The sequence below is a fragment of the Sus scrofa genome, chromosome 16 (assembly GCF_054392235.1).
Source record: "Sus scrofa isolate SSC_HxYL_T2T_F1_AM1 chromosome 16, Sscrofa_HxYL_maternal_Yorkshire_Landrace_v2.0, whole genome shotgun sequence".
Taxonomy (NCBI): domain Eukaryota; kingdom Metazoa; phylum Chordata; class Mammalia; order Artiodactyla; family Suidae; genus Sus; species Sus scrofa.
Genome location: NC_139398.1, coordinates 30,900,476 through 30,925,721, shown reverse-complemented (window position 1 = coordinate 30,925,721; position 25,246 = coordinate 30,900,476). Strand labels below are relative to the sequence as shown.

Here is a 25,246-nt window from a genome sequence, read left to right as displayed (position 1 = left end):
GAACTCCGAGTTCCAACTTTTTGACCAGAGAGTGCTAAAGACTTCAGCTAGATCATCGGTAATCCTCCCCGCAGGGGGTGTAATCTGGATGAGGGAGACTGAGTAATTTGCCCCAGATCACAGAGCGAGAAAGCGCGACGTCCAGGCTCTGAATGCGGTATGTCTGAAGCCAATGGCTGTGCTCTGTGGTACTTCAACTAAAGAAATCGGGTGGAAGTGACATGCTTTGGAAGTGACCATCCCGTAGGAAGGTGGTCATCGTCTATCTTGGGCAGAGACTTCCAAGGCACATATCTGTCATTAAGAAGGTATTCCTGGAGTTCCCGTCGTGGCGCAGTGGTTAACGAATCCGACTAGGAACCATGAGGTTGCGGGTTCGATCCCTGCCCTTGCTCAGTGGGTTAACGATCCGGCGTTGCCGTGAGCTGTGGTGTAGGTTGCAGACACAGCTCGGATCCAGCGTTGCTGTGGCTCTGGCGTAGGCCGGTGGCTACAGCTCCGATTCGACCCCTAGCCTGGGAACCTCCATATGCCGCAGGAGCGGCCCAAGAAATAGCAACAACAACAACAACAACAACAAAAAAAAAAAAAAAAAGAAGGTATTCCTTTCCAGTTGAGGACACAGTGGAGTGAACAGTTTGGAAAATCAGCCCGCCTACCCAACCAGCCTGCTCCTCCTGTTCCGAGAAAGCCCTTGCAGGAGGGACACAGAAGTTTGATGGGCCACACAGCAAAGGGGGCCAGAGGCAGCAAAACAATGGCACCAAGAGAGGTGTGGTCAGCTGTCTCCAGGGCCACCTCTCAGGTTAGTCCCTTTGCTTAATCCTGAGCCTGGCCTAAGCTTCTGACTCCAGTCCGCTCTTGGAAGATGCACAAGTAACAATGGGTGGGACACCCTGAAAGACCTCAATGGGAAACAGCTTGCAGCAGAAGGTGGCAATGAAACAACCACAAGAGTGCAAAGCACAATGGCCATGAAGCCAAGACAGATTGCCAGAAGAAAGGGCCTTCGAGATGAGGAGTTTGGGAATACCACATACACACTACTCTATATAAAAGAGATAACCAACAAGGACCCACTGCATAGCACAGGGAACTCTACTCAGTATTTTGTAATAACCTACATGAGAAAAGAATCTGAAAAAGAATAGACAGATTGATAGAGATATATGTATATATAAATATGTAAGTGAATCACTTTATTATACACCTGAAACTAACACAACACTGTAAATCAACTATACTTCAAGAAAGAAAGAAGGAAGGAAGGAAGGAAGGAAAAGGAAAGGAAAGGAAGGAAGGAAGGAAGGAAGGAAGGAAGGAAAGAAAGAATTCCCCTTGCGGCTCAGCAGGTTATGAGCCCAATTAGTAATACATGAGAGTGCAGGTTCAATCCCTGGCCTCGCTCAGTGGGTTAAGGATCCAGTGGTGCCGTGAGCTGTGCTATAGGTTTGCAGACAGGCTCAGATCTCACGTTGCTATGGCTGTGGTGTAGGCCGGTGGCTACAGCTCCAGTTCAACCCCTAGCCTGGAACTTCCATATGCCACACTTTAGCCCTAAAAAGCTAAAGGAAGGAAAGAAGAGCCTTCTAAAATCCAAAATACCATCTACCACCAAGCTTTGGAAATATCGGGCATGCAAAACTGACAGTTCTTCGTCCATCTTCTCCCCCAACACGCTCCTGGCAGAACAGATGATGCACCTCTCCAGACCTCTGCTCAGCATGGCCCCCAGTACCCCTGGAAAGCAACTCCCCTTCCCACAGCAGTTGAAAAAGTGTAACTGAAGGGTGGGGTGATATGGGTTGGGGGAGGAGGAAAGCTGGCCAGGAGGAAAAAAAAAAAAAAAAGCACAGAAAGCAACCGCGGCATTCAGACCTGAACCTAGGAATCTTTGCATGGTTCAGAACAGGATGCTTTATCATGTCTGATTTCATTCAAAGACTGTTTTCAGGATGCTGAGGGTCTAGGCTCATCAGCAAGCACTTACGTAATCCTCCTCACTGAGCCCTTGCTTCTCAACAGAATTTTTCACCTCCATGGAAAACTTCTCAAACTCAGGTTTCACTGTCCTCAGTAGAGTGATTGTTTGGAGGGATGAGTACGCTTGCTTAGCTTCAAAGTCGTGCTTGTCTCCTCTCCTCCATGAGCCATCTCCTACGGGAGAAGTAAAAATATTTATAATTCCAAGCCAGTCACCATAAAGGGGCCATTCTCCCTTTGCAACTGTGATGTATCCCCACATGTTTCTTTTGGCAGCCAGGGCAGGAGGCATTGTCACGATTTTGCACTTGGGTACAAAGTGACAATGTCGAGGTCCTCAAAGGAGAGGAGAGCCCTCTGGACATGTGTTCCTTTGAAATGTGAGACAGACAGAAAAGCACTCTTGGGTTCATTCCTTATCAAAACCATGTAACTGTAATTGTCAGCCCCCAGGAAGTACAGCCCTGCAGGAGTATGAAGCAGCTTTATTCCCTTCTAGGGACACTTTAATTTTTTAACACCTACAGTCAACTGTGCAGGTCAACCAAGATGTTACCGTGCTATGATAAATGTGACTTTATGTAAGATGTTAAGGGCAGAAATGACTACAACAGATTTACACAACTATTATAAAGCTGGTGCTGGTAAAAGAAAAAGATTTGAAGAGTTCCCATGGTGGCGCAGTGGAAACAAATCCAACTAGGAACCATGAGGTTGCAGGTTCGATCCCTGGCCTTGCTCAGTGGGTTGAGGATCCGGTGTTGCTATGAGCTGTGGTGTAGGTTGCAGACACGGCTCGGATCTGGCATTGCTGTGGCTCTGGCATAGGCTGGTGTCTACATCTCCGATTAGACCCCTAGCCTAGGAATCTCCATGTGCCACGGTGCGGCCCTAAAAGGACGAAAAACAAAAAGAAAAAAGGAAAAGGTTTGAGATTACTGACATTTCTTGAAATACTTATTAGATCTCTTCAGCCTGGAAAGGAGCTTAGGTGATCTGAATCCCTCTAGTGCTGGCAACATCATAAAGATAAATTTATTGGACAAGCTCATCAGTGCGTCAATAGCAATAAAATAAAAAATGCCAACATTTATTGGGCATATGTATATAATAATAATAATAAAAGCCTATTTATTGAACACTTGATATGTATAAACCCATTTAATCCTCACAAGAGCCCGTGACTGTGGGTACAATTATCCTCACTATTTTACAGATGAGGAAACCAAGGTCTTGTGAAGCTGGGTACTTCACAGCCTTTCACAAAAGCAAAAGCCACTTTTACAGAGGTAGGAATCATTCCTCTTCTCTTTATCATTTCACTTGTGAGAAAACATGTGACTTGCAGGACCCCAAAAGGAAAGAGGGACCTCTAACATTTGACCGTAGTAATAATAATTCTATAAATTATCATTGTTTCCTGGAGATCGCTGCGAATACAACAAGGAGCTCAGCCGGCTGGAGTCTAACACCAAGGTCATTTGTTCGCCCCGAGCCCCCAGTCGAGCAGGCACCAGGAGCCCCGCAGTTAAACAGGAAGGATGCTTCTGGAATGTGCAGCCAGAGCGCCACGGCACACGTGCTACTCTTCCAGAAAAGGCTCAGTAAAGAGCGAGTGGCTCTGGAATTTCTACCACAGCCTAAATCAGACAAACATGGACCGTCAAGGTTCTACGACGGTCACCAGAGTGGGCATCACAAATGTCTCGAACAGTCTTCACCACTTTCAAGAGAGGGATTGAGAGATGCGCAGAACTGAAGTTCGTCCAGGGTCACGGTTAGCTCAGTACGTGGGCGGGCGGTGGTGGGTGGAAATAACGCAGGGAATACAGGACGAGGCAACCAGCTCCGGCGAGCGATGCTCCATGCCAGGAGGTGGCCTCAGTCTGGCCCGAAATGTGTGAATAGGATTTTAAGAAGAGGAGAGGAGGTTGGAGAGGCGTGCCTGGCAGAGCCCACGGCACAGGCAAAGGTGCAAATGTGTATGACATCCAGCGGGCAGCTGGGAACCTCGGTCTGGAGCACAGAAAGGGCAGAGACAAAGAATTTGTTTGTGGAGGCTTCTGTTTAATCATAATCCTAATAATAGCAGCCATTTACTAATTGCTTACTATGCGCCAGGGAGCTGTTAAAAGATAAATAAGACGGCGCTGAGGACAGAATTCATTAAGGGCTAGAGATGTTCTCAATGAGCACAGGATTAAATTTCAGGCCACCAACAAAACTTGATGAAGTCTTCCTCCTCCTCCCACATGAAACCTCCGAACACCAAAGAGGCCACAACTATGCAGGTGCCCAGAGAGCCAGTGAGCTGTGTGTCACTGTCATGGGCCACGGCAGACCCCACCGGGTGCTCAAGACCCAGGCAACGTGGCCTTTGGGAAGGGCCCAAATCCATGTGTCAGGAAAGACCCTGACTTCTAAGATCTAGCACACCTTCAACCCCTGGAGGAACCCATTTCTTCTAGGCACACAATCAATACAAATTGATTCCTTTTTTTTTTTTCTTATGCCCATACCTGCGTGAGAAAAGTTGGGCATATAGAAGTTCCCAGGCCAGGGGTCAAATCAGAGCTACAGCTGTGGCCTACCTACACCACCACCACAGCAACACCAGATCCTTAACCCACGAAGCAAGGCCCGGAATCGAACCCGCATACTCACAGAAACAATGTCGGGTCCTTAACCCGCTGAGACACAACGGCAACTCCTTCACTGATTCGATTTTAACTGACTTGAGGTCTCAAGATTCAGCAGGATTGATGTTTCTGAGGCAAAGAGGGTCAGAGCTTCTCAGCTCCGAGCAAGAGTCCTCTCCAGGGGCACAAGAAAGGCAACACTTACCCCTATAGTGTGGTATGCTCTGTAATTAGAAAATACAACTTGAGTTGCAAACAGCAACTATCTCTCTCAGTTACTAAAATGGAAAAAATAATTTTTTTTGAAAGAAGTAAAACCCAGTACAATAAATCTGTCTACCATGATCTAAAAGACAATGACTTTGGAGTTCTGTTTTCTAGAAAAAAAGAATGGAAACAAAAGCACTTAATTTTTTTCTTAAATGGTGCTTAGTAAACTTAGGCCAAACTAAATAGGCATCTCGGCACAACCATAACCAATGCTAAGACCTGCTGCTTTGGTGGGTTTTTGTATCACGGTGGGTCAGTACCCCTCCCACACGGGGCCCTTGAACGCTGGGAAAGCTGGGTCGGCTTGGCGGGACGCCCCCTGAGTGGGGACAAATTTAATTCAGTAGACAACTGGGTGCCTCTGGAGATTTACGAGCGGAACAGGAGAATGACATGATCAGACTCCGGCCTTGGGAAATAGCAGCGGATTAGACTGGGGAGACACGGAGGGTTCACGGCCACAGTAATCCAGGCAAGAGGTTATAAGAGGTTGAATGGGGGAAGTCACACCACCCGAAATTAAACACGCGGCTCTGGGGGGTTAGAACCACAGGCAAGTCTTCTTTTCTTTTCATGTTTTTCTGAAGGGAGCAGATCTTCAGCTGCTTTTATGAGGAGAAAAAGAGGGCGAGCCCTTGAGCATGAAGGCAGAAGTCTGTGAAGGCAGCATCTTAAGACTCCACGGGACTTAGGGAGTGAACGAGGGAGGAGGCGCATCACCGATGATGCCGAAGAGGAAAGGAGAACGGCTGTCAGAGGGAAGAGCAGAGTCAGAGGGAGGAGGAGGGGGTGGGGGGACATGGAAATGACAACGATTCCCGTTAGGGTCACGGTCAATTCAAGGTGTGTGATTACGGAACATCCAAGTGATAGCACCAGGCGGGGGCTGGAAAGAGTGGTCTGAAGCCAGAAAGAGAAGTGAGGGCTAGAGAGCGGGCTGTATGTCGGTCACATATCTCATACCCAGAACCCCGAAAGAGAGGGCAAAGGGTGAGCATGCACTTGGAGGATGCTGATTTCAGTGGGCAGAAGGAGTAGGAGGAGACAGAAGCCAAGAGGAAACCAGAAGAATGCTGTGCCCCCAAAGCTAAGAAAAACAGGGTTTCCGGAAAGAAGTGGACAGAAACAACATGGCAAGGACTTTGTACTCATATAGCAGCTACTAGCCACATGTGTGACTATTTAAACTTCAATTAATCAGGAGTTTCCCATTGTGGCTCAGCAGTAATGAAGCCAACTAGTATCCATGAGGATGCAGGTTCGATCCCTGGCCTCGCTCAGTGGGTTAAGGATCTGGCATTGCCGTGAGCTGTGGTGTAGGTCGCAGATGCAGCTCCGATCTGGCGTTGCTGTGGCTGTGGCATAGGCTGGCAGCTGCAGCTCTGATTCAACCCCTAGCCTGGGAACTAGCACATGCCATGAGTGTAGACCTAAAAAGATAAAAAATTAATTAATTAATTAATCAAAATTAAATATATGTTCAATTCCTCAGTTGCACTTGCCACATTTCAAATATACAATTGTCACACGTGGCCAGTGGCTCCCAAACTGGGTGACACAGAATAGAACACAGCCAGCCTCCCAGAAAGCTCCGCTGGACAGCACTGCTTTAGAAGCATGTGCAGCAAGGCAGGCGATGTGGGTGATGAGGTCAGTGGTGACCTTAAGGCTAGCACTCTCACAGCAGTGGTGGGTACCACTCTTGTAATCTTGCAATGGTCCTGAACAAGGGATGAAGAAGAGAAAGAAGCCAGCTAGTGAGAAGCAAGGCAGAGAAGGTGATTCTTACAGCTGTTTCAGGAACAGGAAAAGTGAATCTGCTTTCTTTGTTTTGTTTCATTGTAAACATCATGGAGCCCCAGGCTTGCATGTAGAGTGAGAAGGGTATGGAATATCTGCGAAAGAGGGAAATAATGTCATGGCAGCACGGAGCCCTGTTCTCAGCAATCCTGTGGCCAGGGAGCTAGTGGTACCTGCCCTGGGGTAATGTGTCATCCTGTAGCTCTCAGTATTTTCCAGGGACCCAGCACACAGCAAGCCTTGGGTAAATGTGAGCTGAGACATCACAGAGTACATCCAAGAAATGGATGCCCAGAGTTCACCTGCTCTGGCAGCAGAGTCCTGTGGCTTCTGACCTCTGACAGCCATCTATGTGAAAAAGAAGCACTGGTCCTTTTGCCTCACCCACCTTCTCCAAACACCCCTGGAGTTACATGCCAGCCTTGAGCTAGGCTGGCCCAGCCCCTCCCATCAGTAATAACAGCACCACATACTGAGTGATGCCATTATGAATGGCTCTGCCGGTAGCATTTCACTCTTCAGGCCTCAGAAAAACTCTATGAGGAAGATTTAAGTGTAATCCCCATTTTACAGAGGAGGAAATGGAGGCTCAAAGAGATGAATGGGCCTGGAGTCACTTCATTAATAAACAAGCCAGCCTCCAAACACTGGTGCCATGCCAGCTCCACATTCGTTTCATCAGAATTTAGGGTGTTCCAAAATTTAAAACAGCAAACAAAATAAATGGTTAAAAACAAAGTAGCAGAGGAAGAAAGATCGTAAAAAGAAGTGTCTAAATGTGGTTTAACAACCGTTAATATTACATGAGAATTCTTCCTCTTTTCTCATTACCCCAAGCTGCATGTATCACTTTAAGAGCAAAACATAAATCCAATCCCTCCCCAGTTTTTCTGCCATTTTTCTTCTTTTAGAGAGTCAAATAATTTATGGCCCTGGAGTACTTCCATCCTTACCTTATTTAGCGTCCTCTGAGTTCTTAGGAAGTCAGGGAAATGCTATAATAACCTTACCTCCCAGACACGATTACTCAAATAACTTTCCACCTAACTTACATACAAAGAAAGAAGATAATGCCAGTGAATGAAAATGCCAACAGGTGCTATTCAATATTCTTCAGGGCAATATATATCATCTTCACTCTGGATTTTTTTAAATCTATCCTTTCAATCTTATTTTCCATCACTTGCATTCTTTCATAATATATTTAACTCCTATAACAACATAATGGGGCAGATCTGAGGATTTCTTTTTTTTGTCTTCTTTTTTTGGGGGGTAGAGGCACCCACAGCATATGGAAGTTCTCAGGCTAGGGGTCAAATCAGAGCTGCAGCTGCCAGCCTACGTCACAGCCACAGCAATGCCAGATTCGAGCCATGTTTCTGACCTACACCAAAGTTCATGGCAAAGCTGGATCCTTAACACATGGAGTGGGGCCAGGAATCAAACCCGAATCCTCATGGATACTAGTTTGGTTTGTTACCACTGAGCCACAGTGGGAACTCCTGAGAATTTTTTTGAGTGCTCATAGTGACAATACTCAGTATATATGAACAAAATATGTAATATAGTTTTTTAAAAATCCAATCTCAGGAGTTACCACTGTGGTGCAACAGAATCAGTGGTGTCTTCAGAGCACTGAGACTCCCTGGCCCAGCACAGTGGGTTAAGGATCCAGTGTTCCCACAGCTGCAGTTAGGTCAAGGGTGTGGCTCAGATCTGATCCCTGGCCCAGGAACTCCACATGCCACAGAGCAGTCAAAAATGGAAAAAAAAAAAAAAAAGATCTCAGAGTACCCCTGTGGCACAGCAGGGTAAGGATCTGGCATTGTCCCTACAGTGGCTCAGGTCAATGCTGTGGTGCAGATTCAAACCCTGGTCTGGGAACTTCAACACACTACAGGTGAGATTAAATAAAAAATAATAATGATAAAAATAAAATAGAGGCAGGATTAAGATGGCAGAATAGAAGGACTGGAGCTCAACCTCTCTTATATAAACAACAAAATTACAACCAAATGCTGAGCAACCTTCAACCAAATGGACTGGAAACTTTCAAAAAGATATTCTACTCCAGAAGAAAAAGAGGAGGCCACATCAAGAAGTAGGAGGGATGATTACACAATATAAACAACCCCATACCTCCTGGGTGGGAAGCCCCACAGACTGGAAACTAACTGGTTCACAGAGACTCACCTACAGGAGTGAGTTCTGAGCCCCACATCAAATCCCCACACCTGAGGATCTGGCACTGGGAGAAAGAGCCCCTGGAGCATCTGGCACCGAAGGCCAGTGGGGCTTGTGTGCAGGAGTTCCATGGAACCTGGGGAAATAGAGACCCCATTCTTGAAAGGTGCACATGGACTTTCATGTACACTGGGTCCCAGGGCAAAGCAAAGGCTCCATAGGAATCTGACTGTACTTCGTGGAGGATCTCCTAGGAAAACAGGGAGTGACTGTGGCTCACTGTGGGGGAAGGACATTGGAGGCAAAGTGCTCCCAAATATTCATCACCCTGTGTTTCTCTGGAGGTGGCCATTTTGGGAAAATCTGGCCCCACCCACCAGCACTGAGAAGCTCCAGGCCAAACAATAATCCAGGTGGGATCACAGCCCCACCCATCAATAAACAGGCTGACTAAAGACCCCCCAGGCACACAGCCACCTCTAATCTCACCCAGAGACAAACCCCACCCACCAGAGGGATAGGAATCAGCTCGATCTAACAGTGGGCAGGCATCAGTCCCTCCCATCAGGAAGCCTACAGCAAACCCCCATACTGACTTCAGCCACAAGGGGGGCAGACACCAGAAGTAAGAGAGGCTACAACTCTATTGTCTACAAAATGGTCACCACACCAAAAACCTATAAAAATGAAGACAGACAACTATAACTCAGATGAGGGAGAAAGGAAAAACCCCAGAAAATCAGCTAAGTGATCAGGCTATTATCAGCCTCCAAGAAAAAGACTTTAGACTGTTGATGCTGAAGATGACACAAGACATTGGAAATAAACGGGAGGCAAAGGTGGATAACTTACAGGAAACACTGAGCAAAGAGATACAGGATATAAAACTTAAACAAGAAGAGATGCAAAATACAATAACTGAAATAAAAAATTCACTAGAAGCAGCTAACAGCAGAATACAGGAGGCAGAAGAAGAATGAATAAGTGAGGTGGAGGACAGATTAGAAATTACGAATGCAGAATAGAAAAGAGAAAAAAGATTGAAAACAAATGAAGAGAGTCTCAGAGAACTCTGGGACAACGTTAAATGCACCAACATTCATATTATAGGGGTACTAGAGGGAGAAGAGAGAGAGAAAGGGACAGAAAAAATATTCCAAGAAATAATAGCTGAAAACTTCCCTCACATGGAAAAGGAACCACTCACTCAAATCCAGGAAGCACAACGAGTACCATATAAAATAAACCCAAGGAGGAATACACCAAGACACATATTAATCAAACTGACCAAAATTAAAGACAAAGAGAAAATATTGAAAGCAGCTAGGGAAAAGAAACAAATAACATCCAAGGGAACTCCAAAAAGGTTATCAGCAGATTTTTCAGCAAAAACTCTGTAGGCCAGAAGGGAGTGGCATGATATACTTAACGTGATGAAAGGAACAAACCTCCAACCAAGATTACTTTACCCAGCAAGGCTCTCATTCAGATTTGAAGGAGAAATCAAAACCTTCACAGATAAGCAAAAGCTGAGAGAATTCAGCAACACTACACCAGCCTTACAACAAATACTAAAGGAACTTCTCTAGGCAGAAAAGAAAAGGTCACAACCAGAAACAAAAATACCACAAATGACAAGGCTCACCAGTAAAGGTATATATACAGTAAAGATACGAAATCATCCATGCACAATTATACCACCAAAATCATAAATCATGAGAAGAGGTGGGTACAGATGCAGGACACTGGAGATGCACTTGCAATTAAGAGACCAACAACTTAAAACAATCTCATATGTATATAGACTCCTATATCAAAACTTCAGAATAACTGCAAACCAAAAATCTACAATTAAAACACAAACCAATAAGAAATATCAACTCAAATACAACACTAAAGATAGTCATCAAACCAGAAGAGGAGAGAACAAGAGAAGAATGGAAGAAAAAAGAGCAACAACAACAAATCCAAAACAGTTAATAAAATGGCAGTAAGAACATATATATCAATAATTGCCTTAAATGTTAATGGACTAAAGGCCCCAACCAAAAGACAGAGACTGGCTGAATGGATACAAAAACAAGACTCATACATATGCTGTCTTCAAGAGACCTACTTCACTTCTAGGGACACATACAAATTGAAAGTGAGTGGATGGGAGTTCCCGCCATGGTGCAGCAGAAACAAATCCAACTAGGAACCATGAGGTTGGGGGATCGATCCCTGGCCTTGCTCAGTGGGTTGAGGATCCAGCATTGCCGTGAGCTGTGGTATAGGTCTCAGACATGGCTTGGATCTAGTATTGCTGTGGCTGTGGCCGGCAGCAACAGTTCTGATTAGATCCCTAGCCTAGGAACCTCCACATGCCGCAGGTGCGGCCTGAAAAAGACAAAAGACCAAAACAAACAAACAAACAAACAAACAAACAAAGTGAGAGGATGGAAGAAAATACTCCATGCAAATGGGAATCAAAAGAAAGCTGGAGTAGCAATACTCATATCAGACAAAATAGACCTTAAAGTGAAGAATATTTTAAGAGACAAGGAAGGACACTACATAATGATCAAAGGATCAATCTAAGAAGAAGATATAACTATTTTAAATAACTATGCACTCAACATAGGATCACCGCAATATATAAGGCAATTGCTAACAACCTTAAAAGGAGAAATTGAAAATAACACAATCATAGGGGGGACTTTAACACCCCACTTACAGCAATGGACAGATCATCCAGACAGAAAATCAATAAGGAAACACAGGCCCTGAATGAAGCACCAAACCAGATGGACTTAATAGATATTTATAGGACATTCCATCCAAAGCAACAGAATACACATTCTTCTCAAGTGCACATGGAATATTCTCTAACATTGATCACATCCTGGGCTACAAATCAAGCCTCAGTAACATTAAGAAAATTGAAATCATATCAAGCATCTTTTCCGACCACAACGCTGTATGACTGAACATCGACAAGAAAAAAACTGCAAAAAACACAAACATATGGAGACTAAACAACATGCTACTAAACAACCAATGGATCACTGAAGAAATCAAAGAGGAAATTAAAAAATACCTAGAAGCAAATGACAACAAAGGTACAACACTCCAAAACCTATGGGATGCAGCAAAAGCCGTTCTAAGAGGAAAGTTTATGGCAATACAAGCCCACCTCAGGAAACAAGAAAAAGCTCAAATAAACAAGCTAACTTTACATCTAAAGCAGCTCGAGAGAGAAGAACAGACAAGACCTAAAGTTAGTAGAAGGAAAGAAATCATAAAGATCAGAGCATAAATCAATGAAATAGAAATGAAGAAAACCACAGAAAGGATCGAAGAAACGAAAAGCTGCTTCTTTGAAAAGATCAACAAAATGGATAAACCCTTAGCCAGCCTTATCAAGCAAAAAAGAGAGAGGACTCAAATCAATAAAATTAGAAATGAAAAAGGAGAAGTAACAATGGACATCACAGAAATACAAAGTATCTTAAGAGACTACTGGGAGTTCCCGTCATGGTTTAGTGGTTAATGAATCCGACTAGGAACCATGAGGTTGCAGGTTCAATCCCTGGCCTTGCTCAGTGGGTTAAGGATCTGGTGTTGCCGTGAGCTGTGGTGTAGGTTTAGAAACAGCTCGGATCCCGCATTGCTGTGGCTGTGGTGTAGGCCGGCAGCTATGGCTCCGATTAGACCCCTAGCCTGGGAACCTCTATATGCTGTGGGAACGGCCCAAGAAATGGCAAAAAGACAATAAAAAACAATAACAACAAAAACAAAAAACTTCCAACAAACAAAAGTCCAGGACCAGATGGCTTCACAGGTGAATTCTATCAAACATTTAGAGAGGAGCTAACACCTCTCCTTCTGAAACTATTTCAAAAAATTGCAGAGGAAGGGACACTCCTAAACTCATTCTATGAGGCCAGCATCACCCTGATACCAAAACAGACAAAGATACCACACACAAAAAAGAAAATTATAGGCCAATCTCACTGATGAACATAGATGCAAAAATCCCCAACAAAATACTAGCAAACCGAATCCAACAATACATTGAAAGGATTGTACATCATGATCAAGTGGGATTTATCCCAAGGATTCAAGGATTCTTCAATATCTGCAAATCCATCAGTGTGATACACCACATTAACAAACTGAAGGAAAAAACCATATGATCCTCTCAATAGATGCGGAAAATGCCTTTGACAAAATCCAACATCCATTTCTGATAAAAACCTTTCAGAAAGTGGGAACAGAGGGAACCTATCTCAACATAATAAAGGCCATATATGACAAACCCAGAGCTAACATCATTTTCGATGGTGAAAAGCTGAAAGAATTCCCACTAAGATCAGGAACAAGACAAGGATGTCCGCTCTCACCACTACTCTTCAACATGGTTTTAGAAGTCCTAGCCACAGCAATCAGAGAAGTCAAAGAAATAAAAGGAGGGGAGTTCCTATCATGGCACAGTGGTTAACAAATCCAACTAGGAACCATGAGGTTGCAGGTTTGATCCCCAGCCTTGCTCAGTGGGTTAAGGATCCGGCGTTGCCATGAGCTATGGTATAGGTCGCAGACACAGCTCGGATCCTGCGTTGCTGTGGCTCTGGTGTAGGCTGGTGGCTACAGCTCCAATTAGACCCCTAGAACTGGGAACCTTCATATGCCGTGGGTGCAGCCCTAGAAAAGGCAAAAAGACAAAAAAAAAAAAAAGAAAAGAAAAGAAAGAAATAAAAGGAATCCAAATTGGAAAGGAAGAAGTAGAACCATCACCATTTGCAGATGACATGACACTATACTTAGAGAATCCTAAAGACTCTACCAGAAAACTTAGAGCTCATCAATGAATTTGGCAAAGTTGCAGGATACAAAATTAATACACAGAAATAAATGGCATTTCTATATACTAACAATGAAAGATCAGAAAGGGAAATTAAGGAAGCAATCCCATTTATCATCACATCTAAAAGAATCAAATACCTAGAAGTCAACCTACCTAAAGAGACAAAAGACCTGTACTCTGAAAACTATAAGACACTGATGAAAGAAATCAAAGATGACACAAACAGATGGAAAGATATACCATGCTCTTGGACTGGAAGAGTCAATATTATCAAAATGTTTATACTATGGAGTTCCCATCGTGGTGCAGCAGAAATGAAATCTGACTATAAACCATGAGGTTGGAGGTTCAATCCCTGGCCTCACTCAGTGGGTTAAGGATCCAGCATTGCCGTGAGCTGTGGTGTAGCTCGCAGATGCAGCTCGGATCTGGCATTGCTGTGGCTGTGGCATAGGCCGGTAGCTGTAGCTCTGATTTGAACCCTAGCCTGGGAACCTCCATGTGCCTTGGGTGTGGCCCTAAAAAAATACATAAAATAAAATTTTAAAAAGACTATACTACCCAAGGCAATCTACAGATTCAATGCAGTCCCTATCAAAGTACCAAGGACATTTTTCACAGAACTCGAACAAAATATTTTAAAATTTGTTTGGAAGCACAAAAAGACCCAGAATAGCCAAAGACATCCTAAAAAAGAAAAATGGAGCTGGAGGAATCAGGCTCCCAGACTTCAGACTATACTACAAAGTAAGAGTCACCAAAACCATATGGTACCGGCACAAAGACAGAAATATACATCAGTGGAACAGGATAGAAAGTCCGGAATTAAACCCACACATCTACAGCTGACTAATCTATGACAAAGGAGGCAAGAATATACAATGGAGAAAAGACAGCCTGTTCAATAGATGGTGCTGGGAAAACTGGACAGCCACGTGGAAAAGAATGAAATTAGAACACTCCCTAACACCATACACAAAAATAAACTCACAATGGATTAAAGACCTAGTTATAAGACCAGATACTATAAAACTCTTAGAGGAAAACATAGGCCAAACCCTCTCCGACATAAACAACAGCAACATCTTCTCAGATCCACCTCTGAGAGTAATGACGGTAATAAACAAAAATAAATTAATGGGACTTAATTAAACTGAAAAGTTTCTGCACAGCAAAGGAAACCCTAAATAAAATAAAAGACAACCCACAGAATGGGAGAAAATCTTTGCAAATGAATCAACGGACAAGGGATTAATCTCCAAAATTTATGAACACCTTCTGTAGCTCCATACCAAAAAAACAAACAACCCCATCCAAAAATGGGCAGAAGATATAAACAGACAATTCTCCAAAGAAGGCATAAAAATGGCCAAAAAACACATGAAAAGATGTTCAACATCACTCATGATTAGAGAAATGCAAATCAAAACCACTCTGAGGTACCACCTTACACCAGCCAAAATGGCCATCATCCAAAAGTCTACAAACAAGAAGTGCTAGAGAGGGTGTAGAGAAAAAGGAACCCTTGTAAATTGGTGCAACCACTGTGGAAAACAGTATGGAGATTCCTCAGAAAACTAAACATAGAATTACCATTTGATCCAGTAATCCCACTCCTGGGCATCTATCCAGAGAAAACCATGACTTGAAAAGACACATGTACCCCAATGTTCATTGCAGCACTCTATACAATAGCCAAGACATGGAAACAACCTAAATGTCCATTGATAGAGGAGTGGATCAAGAAGATGTGGTACATATACACAATGGAATGTTAAAAGGAATGAAATACCGGCATTTTTAGCAACATGGATGGACCTAGAAATTATCATGCTAAGTCAAGTCCATCAGACAATGAGACACCAGCATCAAATGCTATCACCTACATGTGGAATCTGAAAAAAGGACACAATGAACTTCTTTGCAGAACAGATACTGACTCACAGACTTTGAAAAACTTATGGTTTCCAAATGAGACAGGTTGAGGGGTAAGGGGATGCACTGAGGGTTTGGGATGGAAATGCTATAAAATTTGGTTGTGATGATTGCTGTACAACTATAAATGTAATAAAATTATTGAGTAATTTCAAAAAAGTATACTACTACAGTAAGTAAAACAGTATGGTACTGGCACAAAAAAAATGGATACATAAGTCAGTGGAACAGAATAGAGTTCCCAGAAATAAACACACACTTACATGGTCAATTAACCTAAGACAAAGAAAGCAGGAATATCCAGTGGGGAAAACACAGCATCTTCAATAAATGGTGCTGGGAAAACAGTACAGCCACATGCAAAAGAATCATGTTGGACCACTTTTTCATAGCATATACAGAGCATAGACTCAAAATGGATTAAAGACTTAAATGTAAGACCTGAAACTATAAAACTCTAAGGAGAAAACATATGACACAATTTAAAACCTGTCTTAGCAATGTTTTTTTGGCTATGCCTCCTCTGTTAGGGGAAACAAAAGCCAAAATAAGCACATGGAATTACATCACACTAAAAAGCCTTTGTACAGCAAAGGAAACTGTCAACAAAGCAAAAAGGCTACCTCCTGAAAGGGAGAAAAAATAATTGCAAAATTTATATCTGATACAGGGTTCATATTAAAAACAAACAAAGAATTCATAAAATTCATCATCAAAAAACAAACAACCCAATTAAAAAATAGGAAGAGGATCCAAATAGACACTTTTTTCAAAAAAAGAAATGGCCATACAGACGGCCCACAGGCATATGAAAAGATGTGCAGCATCACTGTCAGGGAAATACAAATTAAAATCACAGTGCAGTGTCACCTCACACCTGTCAGAATGGCTATTATCAAAAAGATAATAAATAACAAGTGTTGATGAGGATGTGGAGAAAAGGAAACCCTAAGACACTGTTGGTAAGAATGTAAATTGATACAACTTCTATGGGAAAAAGTATGGAGGTTCCTCAAAAAATTAAAAATGGAACTATTATGTGATCTAATAATCTACTGCTGGGTATTAAAGAAGACAGAAGACACTAAGTAAAAAAAGTATGCACCTCTAGAAAAAACAAATAAAATAAAATAAATATCCAATCTCAATTATGATTTAAAATAGAGTCTTTTTTTAGAACTGCTATAGAGTTTGCTATGAGGAAGCACAGGGAGAAAAGAATGCTGAAGAACATTTCATGATTATTTGATTCTTAGGGTACAAAATCTCAGAGAAGGTCCTTTATGAGTGATGGACACCAGAGCCTCGGTCTAGGTCACTCTGCCTGCTGTAAGACTGTTTGCTGCTTCTACTCTGAGAAGGAAAGGTGCTTCAGGGTCTGTGGCAAACATGGACAGTCACCTCCCTACTTCCATTGTCCCATCTTCCTGAGTGACAGATTCCTGAATTGACTCGGGGTAGAAGTGAGCCCAACCAAAGCACACATTTCCTGGCCCTCTCCCAAATAGGGGTAGAATGATATGGAAGCAAAAGTCAGTGAGTGAGAGGAGTTCCCACTGTGGCTCAGTGGGTTACCAAACCTACTGGCATCTATGTGGATGCAGGTTCGATCCCTGGCCTCACTTAGTAGGTTAAGGATCGGGCGTTGCTTTAAGCTATAGTGTAGGCTGCAGATGCGGCTCAGATCTGGTGTGGCTGTGGCTGTGGTGTAGGCTGGCAGCTACAGCTCCAATTCAACCCCTAGCATGGGAACTTCCATATGCCGCAGGTGCAGCCCTAAAAAGAAAAAGAAAAAAAAAAAAAAAGTCAATGAGTAGGGCTTCCAGTAAGCCCTTCAAACAGAAGTCAACGGAAAGGATATACTTTTGCCTCTCATCTTCCGCCCCCTCCATCTGGCCCAGAATCAAGACAGAACCCCTGGAATTCTAGCCACTATCTCATAACCCTGAGGATAGATGCTATTTACTAGGATTGAGGGAACAAAAAATGAGAAAAGGCTTTGTTCCCTGATGACGTTATGGATCCATCATTCCTGCCCTGGAATACCCACCTCTGGACTTCTTACAGATGAGAGAATAAACCTATTTATTTAAATTACTATAGTTGGGGGTTTTGGTTGTTTGCATGCAGATGTAATTCCTAATGCACTCAGGTTCTTAGGATACACTGGATAAAAGCTGGTTAATTTGGTAACAAAACAATGTGTGGCCTCAGTCACTCTACAATACTATCCCACAGAAAAAATGTACAAACGGAACTGATTTTCAAAGTACCATCTGTAATGACCAAAGTAAACTAAAAGTAATAGTAAATATAGCTAAGATTTATTGAACACTCATCCTATTCCAAGAAGTTTTCTATGTATCTCACATATACCACATCATTTATTACTCAGCCTGATGCCATGAGATAAGTACTATTATTATCATTAGAAGAAACTAAGGCTTGCAGGGGAGGGCAGGGTTATGTCAACCTGCCAAGAGCTAGTACATGGTACCGCCTCTCAGGCAGACTGATGGCCAAAATCAAAATCTAAGCAACCAGGGTGTAAAAGGGGAAAGAAAGGGGATATAATCAGAAACACCAAGGATGCTTTGCAGCACCAGAGCACACTGCACAACTCCATGCAATTAAGTTTTCAAGAAGCAGAAAAACTGAACCAATAGAAAAATAAGTTTTAAAAAGTCCCCAAATCACCAACAATGATATATATATATATATGACTGATACTATGCAATGAGAAGGACAGAGCCCTGCTTCTGTAGCATTCTTGCTAGAAACATATAAACTGAGAGCTTCTCATGAGAAAATACCAGATAAACCCAAACTGCAAAGTGTTCTATAATGTAACAGATTCATCCAAAGTGTCAGGTCATAACTAAGAAAAGATTGAAGAACTATCTTAGATTGGAGAAGATTAAGAAGACATACACCTAAATGGACTGACTCCTTCAACAGAAAAGAACATCAGGAGGAATGGTGGTAAATTTCAAATAAAGCCTGTAGTTTAGGTAGTAGTATTATATCTGCGTTAATTTTCTTATTTTGATAATTGTACTAATAATTGTACTATGGTTATTTAAATTGTTAACATTAGAGGAATCTGAGCAAAAGGTATACATGAACTCTTTCTGTTACTTTTGTAAGTTCTCTGTAAGTCTAAAATTATTTCAAAATAAAATTTTTTTAATTTTCCAAAATTACCTTTAAAAAGACGTTCAGTCCAGATACAGAGTTGAATTGTTTCTACCACTCAAGGAATATTGTTTTGTTATATAAACTGCTCTCGAGCATAAAAGCAATGGAAAATGTCCCAATTAACTGTATAAAGCTAATATTATCTAATATTAAAATCTGGCAATACCACCTAAATGAAACTGTCCAAACTTACTCCTGAACATAGATTCAAAAATCCTAAATAAAATACCAAAAACTTAAAATCAGTAATACATCTAAAAAAATCATCATGATAAACTATGCTTAATTCCAAGAATACTATAATGGCTCAATACTAGGAAATACATTAAAAGTATAGGAAAACTGTTTGATAGCATTCATCACTCACTTCCAATTTTTGAAACCACAATTAATAAACAAAAGAGTATTTTAACATCTACTTCTGAATGTATTAGAAATTAAAGTATCACCACTGTTATACTATTCTGGAGGCTATTACCAATGCAATAAGAAAAGAAAAATATAATGTTTAACTATCAAAATTGAGGAACAATATGTATTACTATTTGAGAATAGTAATTAAATTAATTACTATTCTCTAAATTAAAATTATTGAAAAAAATCATTATAAAGTAAAAGAAAAAATTAAAAAAAGAAAAACTATTGGGACAGAAGACTTAATATGTGGAATTCTTGTTTCTGAATAACAACTACAACTACAAAATGTAATAGGAAAAGATAATGATCATAACAGCGACCAGAAAACATAACATATCTAAGAATGAACTCAATAAGAACAGTGTGGAGTTCCCTGGTTAAGGATTAAGGATTTGGCACTTTGTCACTGCTGTGGCTTGGGTTCATTCCCTAGCCCAGGAACTTCTGCGTGCTGCATGCAGAGCCAAAAAAAAAAAAAAAAAAGGAACGGTGAAGAATTCCATAAAGAAAACTGCAAAACACTGCTTACAGACAAAAAAATAAACTCAAAAAGATCAAATATTTTAAAAGTTATATGACACAGGATTGACAGAAACACAGGAAAACAATGTCATAAACTGTTGTAAAAGTGTAAATTAGTTAACCTCTTTAGAAAACAACTTGGCAATATCTATCAAAACTTAAATGCATATAACATTTGACGCAGAAATTATACTTCTAGAAGTGTGTCTTAGAGATTACACACACATATATATGTGACTGTGTGTGTATGTGTGCATGCATGCATACAGCATTGCTCTTACAGCAAAAATCTGGAAACAACATAAGTAGTGAAAAATAAAAAATTAAAGATGACATATAAGCATTGTAAAATACTATATAGCCATATTAGAAGAAAAATATTTTTCATAAATATATTTTAAACAAAATAGACAAGCTATACATCTGAATATTATCAACGTACTTTTATCTAGATGGCAGAAATTACAGTAATGTTTTCTTCGCCGTGATTTTCTATGTTTCTCAAATTTTCTGTAATACTCATGAATTATAAGCAGGGAAAAGTAATACAAGCTTTATCTGTGAATGAAAGGAATTCCAGTACCTAATATTTGAATTATACTCGCCCATTTATAACATGCACACACATGCATTGCTGTAGCCAACTCGCAAAACTCAAAATAAATGTTTTTCATTTTTCACCAGTTTCTACCATTATCTCAATGATTTCAATACTGTAACCAATAATGTAATTTTACCCTGACCTTGCATCAAGAAGCAAAATTGCCACTCTGCTTGTGTAAAAAGAAGGGAAAAGACAATGATGGCAGCAAGGAGGGAAAAATTGGGCATTTATCCTGCAAGCTTCAAATCTCCAACTGCATCCACTACAGGAAGTGGAGGTTCCTTTTGCTTCAACAACATTTCTTTATCCCCAAGAGAAGTATGTATGTTTTATTGCGTTTATCCACAATGATCAATTGCTTAAGTAAGGCAGGCTATCAGAGCAGGAAATTGAAGCATATGCTTTAAGGTTTGGGTCAGTCCCATCTAACCATATCTCACCTGCAATAACTGAGGAGTGGAGCTAAGAATAACCCTGCCCCGTAACTGCCAATGTGCAGGGTCGGAAGAACTGTTCCATAGCCCTGACTGATGACTTCAGAGAGAGCCCTAACCACATTTGGAGGAAAATGTTCTGTACCTGTGATCTTGATGACCTCCTTAACACCCTCCATCACAGGAACCCTGGGAACTTCCCCAGATAAGCATTTAAGGAATTAAATGCTTTCAATCATACCTGTTGGTGGCTCCTGAACATTTTATAAGAGAAACTTAAGAGGCAGTAACCTGGAAGGGGGAGGGGCTGGAAGCAGCAACTTCCCCACATTTTTACCTCAATTTACCGTAATGGTTATTTTATTTATTTCATTGTGGCCTATCACAAACATAAGTGTAGGGAGTTCCCATTGTGGCGCAGCAGAAATGAAGCCAACTAGGAACCATGAGGTTGCAGGTTTGATCCCTGGCCTTGCTTAATGGGTTAAGGATCCGGCATTGCCATGAGCTGTAGTGTAGGTTGCATATGCGGCTCAGATCCAGGGTGGCTGTGGCTGTGGTGTAGGCCGGCAGCAACAGCTGATTAGACCCCTAGTTTGGGAACTTCCATATGCCTCAGGTGCGGCCCTAAAAAGGACAAAAAAGACCAAAAAAAAAAGTAAGTATAACATGCATAAACATATACACGCAAACATACAATCATATTACTAAAAAGTTTTCTGAAACCATACTTCCGCTATGTGTAACATACCTTGACATGTTCTATTCTATTGCACTGACAGGTTCAAGTCTATTCCATGCTACTAAAATTTCTGCCCATATCTCACTAATATTATTCCAACAGTCCATCATGGGGGCAACCTGCAGTTGGAAACACACTGGGGGGCGGTCTTCAGGACCAGGATTTATGGCAATTTGGAGGGCTGGAGTGAGCCACGCTCTCCCAAACAAGTCCCTTGGCACCACAGGGGGGCGGTATCTTTTGTTCTGAGTTCTCAGAGAAGAAAAGCTTGAGAATTTCTGAGAAGTGAAGAGTGTTCAGAATCACAAATCTCTAAAATCCTCTCTATGGAAATCACATCTTTGAGAGGACCCAGCTCATCGGCCCCCTTTGGACACCCTGGCAGCGGGAGGGGGAAACGAGGCAGTTACCGTAAGAAGAGCTGTTGAAGAGCTCAATGTTGAAGAAGGCGTAGTCTCCGCTGGTCATCCCGTGCCTGTGGGCCGCCAGCATGATGCTGCGGATGGTGTCGCTGCTCGCACACATGATCACCACTGCGGGGAGGAACAAACAGCACCGTGAGATGCCCCTGTGCATGGGGACAGCGCTGCTGAATCCAGACGGGGCGGCGGGCAAGGAGCAGGGCACCTCTGAAGTCCCCGAGAATCCCCGCATAAATTACTTACGAACCACACAGGGAAGAACAGTGACTTTGCAGTGGAGAAAGCTAGTGATCTCCCCGTAACCAAGCAGTGGACGCCAACATCACCCACCTCGAGAACAGGCTCACCCCGGTGTAACACACCCAGAAAGAGCCCCAAACCTCGAAGTGGGTGACCTGAATCTAACCAGAAGGAAGCAGCCACCACATAAGCCAGCTTGGGGGACGGTGTATAGAACAGTGGGCTTGCGCCCTTTAAAATGGTCACTTGCATGAAAAACGAAGGCAGCCTGAGGATATGTTCTAGACTAATGGAAACAGAAAGCTGGATGCAAATGAGTGATCCCAGACTGGATCCTGGACCTTTTAAAAAAGAATAATAAAAGTTTTTCTATAAAAGGCATCACTGAGGAGTTCCCATCATGGCTCAGTGGTTAACGAATCCGACTAGGAACCATGAGGACGCGGGTCGGGTGGATCCCTGGCCTTGCTCAGTGGGTTTAGGATCCGGCATTGCCGTGAGCTGTGGTGTAGGCTGGCAGCTGTAGCTCCGATTTAGACCCCTAGCCTGGGAACCTTCATATGCCGTGGGTGCGGCCCTAGAAAAGACAAAAAGACAAAAAAAAAAAAAAAAAGAAAAAGAAAAAAAAGGCATTACTGAGCAACTGGAGAAATTTGAATAAGGTCTGTAAATTGGATAATAGCATTGCGTTTGTGTTAAAAGTTCTTGCTTTTCATAATACTACTGTGGTTATGAGTGAATATTCTTGTTCCTAGGAAGCACACCAGTTTTTAGGGGCAAGAGAGCCTGATGGCTGCACTTATTCTCAAATAGTTCACTAAAAGAGAGTGGCATTTGTGTGTTTATATGCGCATGTGTCTATATTTGGTGGGGGGAGGGATAAAGGAAAGATTTAGAATGACAAAGCCTATGTGGTCGAATGTTAACCACTGGTGAAAATCTAGGCAAAGGCTATACAGAGGTGCTTTATACATTCCAAGAGTATACTTTATACCTTTCCCAAAAGTACAAAATTATTTCAAAAATAGTTTTGAAATAAATTTGTTAAATACTTTAAATAAATTTCCAAACTTGTTGCCCAACGTAAGATAGTGAGGCATGTCAACTACTTCTCTTTTTTTTTTTTTTTTTTAAGGGTCGCACCTTCGGCATATGGAGGTTCCTAGACTAGGGGTCTAATCAGAGCTACAGCTGCTGGTCTACACCACAGCCACAGCAACACCAGATCCGAGCCACATCTGTCACCTACACCATGGCTCACGGCAACACCAGATCCTTAACCCACTGAGCGAGGCCAGGGATCAAACCCACAACCTCATGGTTCCTAGTCAGATTCCTTTCTGCTGTGCCACAACGGGAACTCCTCAACTGCTTCTCATACTAGCATAGTAAACACATTTTCCTGAAAAAGCAATCCAAATGGCTTTAGGGAGAACATTCATTTCGCAAATCAGAGGATGCGGCAAGTGGTACAGGTTTCCCACTGTATGAATGTAGAACCCTTCTTGCCAAGCCCTCTCAAGACACATAGGAAACAGTTACCAAGATTTCAGGCCCCTCCGCACACGCTCTCAGTTGACATTCACACTGTCACAGTGGCTCTAAGCAGCTTCAAGAATATTGCTGCCTGTCCTGTAAGACCTACAAGAGACTAGAGGAAAGTGGGGAACTGGCCATTATCCAGTTATTTTGATCACTGTTGACAGACCCTGGCCCCCATGGCAGGGTCTGTTGTGTCTTTCTGCCCACACAGAGGAAAGGAGAGGCCCGGACAGGCCTGGGTGCCATAACCACATTATCATCATGCGTGCCAGCCCTGCATGATGTGTATGTTCTTTATAAAAGCGTGGGTGCTGAAAGATGTAGAACAAACTTCAGGCTGTGCCAAAGCCGCCTTGGCAACCTGCATGGCGGGCTAGGCGCTTGTTGACATTTCGTTTACTGCACAGGTTAATTCAGAGCGTTAGATCATGACTCTGACATTTCTTACGATAGAAAGGGCTCAGGGCACTGGCCAAGAGCTCTGCAGAACAAGTTTGTAAAACAATGCAAAACTCATAAAGATCTATAACTGTGGCAGTAGGGGGTCGTTCTGCCTGGAAATATATAATTGAGATAAATAGTCAAATTCCAAGATGTCTCACTAAGGAAGCTTTCAAAGAAACTCCTCATTACTCACCACGACCTACATGCTTGTTTCAGCTCCAATCTGATTCTAGTCCCTTAAGTGATAAAAGAGCCAAAGGGTCCCACAAAACAGCCAGGAAGGGGCTGAGGCTGGCCAAATTTGAACAGCATGGATTCCAAAAGTGGGCATCCTCGGAAGGCTCCAGGAAGTGTGGGCTGACGGTCCATCGGCAGCCTTCATCATTTTTCCATCAATCGATCATAATCCAGAGCCTGGCTCTAAACCCCTAGACACAGCACCCGACTCTGTTGGCACGTAAAGAGCAGGGTCACTGCTTGTGGACAAAGTCACAATGATCTAATTCAGACATTTGTAGATAATCGGAAATGAAGATTAATTTCACTGAGGACCAAAATGATCGCAAACATGTTTGTGTCCACATATACCTGGGCGTGCTAATTGAGGAGCCAAATTATAAACGGTAGGATGTTACTGAGGATGAAATCAGAATCAGGGAGGTCAGCTGGAGGATTCACACATCCAAAGGCATCAGGCCTTGATAAACCTAGGCATCCATCTAAGAGCTGCCCCTGGTCCAGGCCTGAACAGGCTGTGTCCTCACACGGGAGCACAAGCTTCCCCAAGTTCTGGATGGGTTGCGTTCAACACTGGCCTCTCTGTCACTTCTTTTCTATTTTTATTGTCCTGGCCCATCTCCTTTTCTCTTTCCCCATCACCACTAAAACCAACCCCTTCTGATGGACTCTTTTTTTTTTTTTTTTGGTCTCTTGTCCTTTTAAGGCCACACTTGTGGCATATGGAGGTTCCCAGACTAGGGGTCTAATTGGAGCTGTAGCTGCCAGCCTATGCCAGAGCCAC

At 42.5% G+C, this 25,246-nt stretch overlaps 1 protein-coding gene and 1 long non-coding RNA gene across 15 annotated transcripts in view; both read right to left on the bottom strand.

Moving 5' to 3' along the window:
• Positions 1-25,246, bottom strand: part of NPR3 (natriuretic peptide receptor 3) — an 88,984-nt gene that overhangs the window by 54,500 nt on the left and 9,238 nt on the right. For 12 of the 14 annotated variants that reach the window (XM_085002042.1, XM_085002046.1, XM_085002045.1 and 9 more), the window contains 2 exons: positions 21,988-22,110; positions 1,991-2,157 (listed from right to left, as the gene is read on the bottom strand). In XM_085002042.1, the coding sequence (XP_084858168.1) occupies positions 1,991-2,157; positions 21,988-22,102 (282 nt within the window). In that variant the 5' untranslated portion in view covers positions 22,103-22,110. Of the gene's footprint in view, positions 1-17; positions 2,158-21,987; positions 22,111-25,246 lie in introns of all 14 variants that reach the window. The other 2 variants (XR_014831112.1, XR_014831111.1) reach the window with 2 other exon arrangements.
• Positions 7,589-13,613, bottom strand: LOC146395487 (uncharacterized). Its single transcript, XR_014831124.1, has 2 exons — positions 13,524-13,613; positions 7,589-12,573 (listed from the first exon to the last, which is right to left on the bottom strand). It is a non-coding gene; the product is annotated as an uncharacterized LOC146395487 (long non-coding RNA).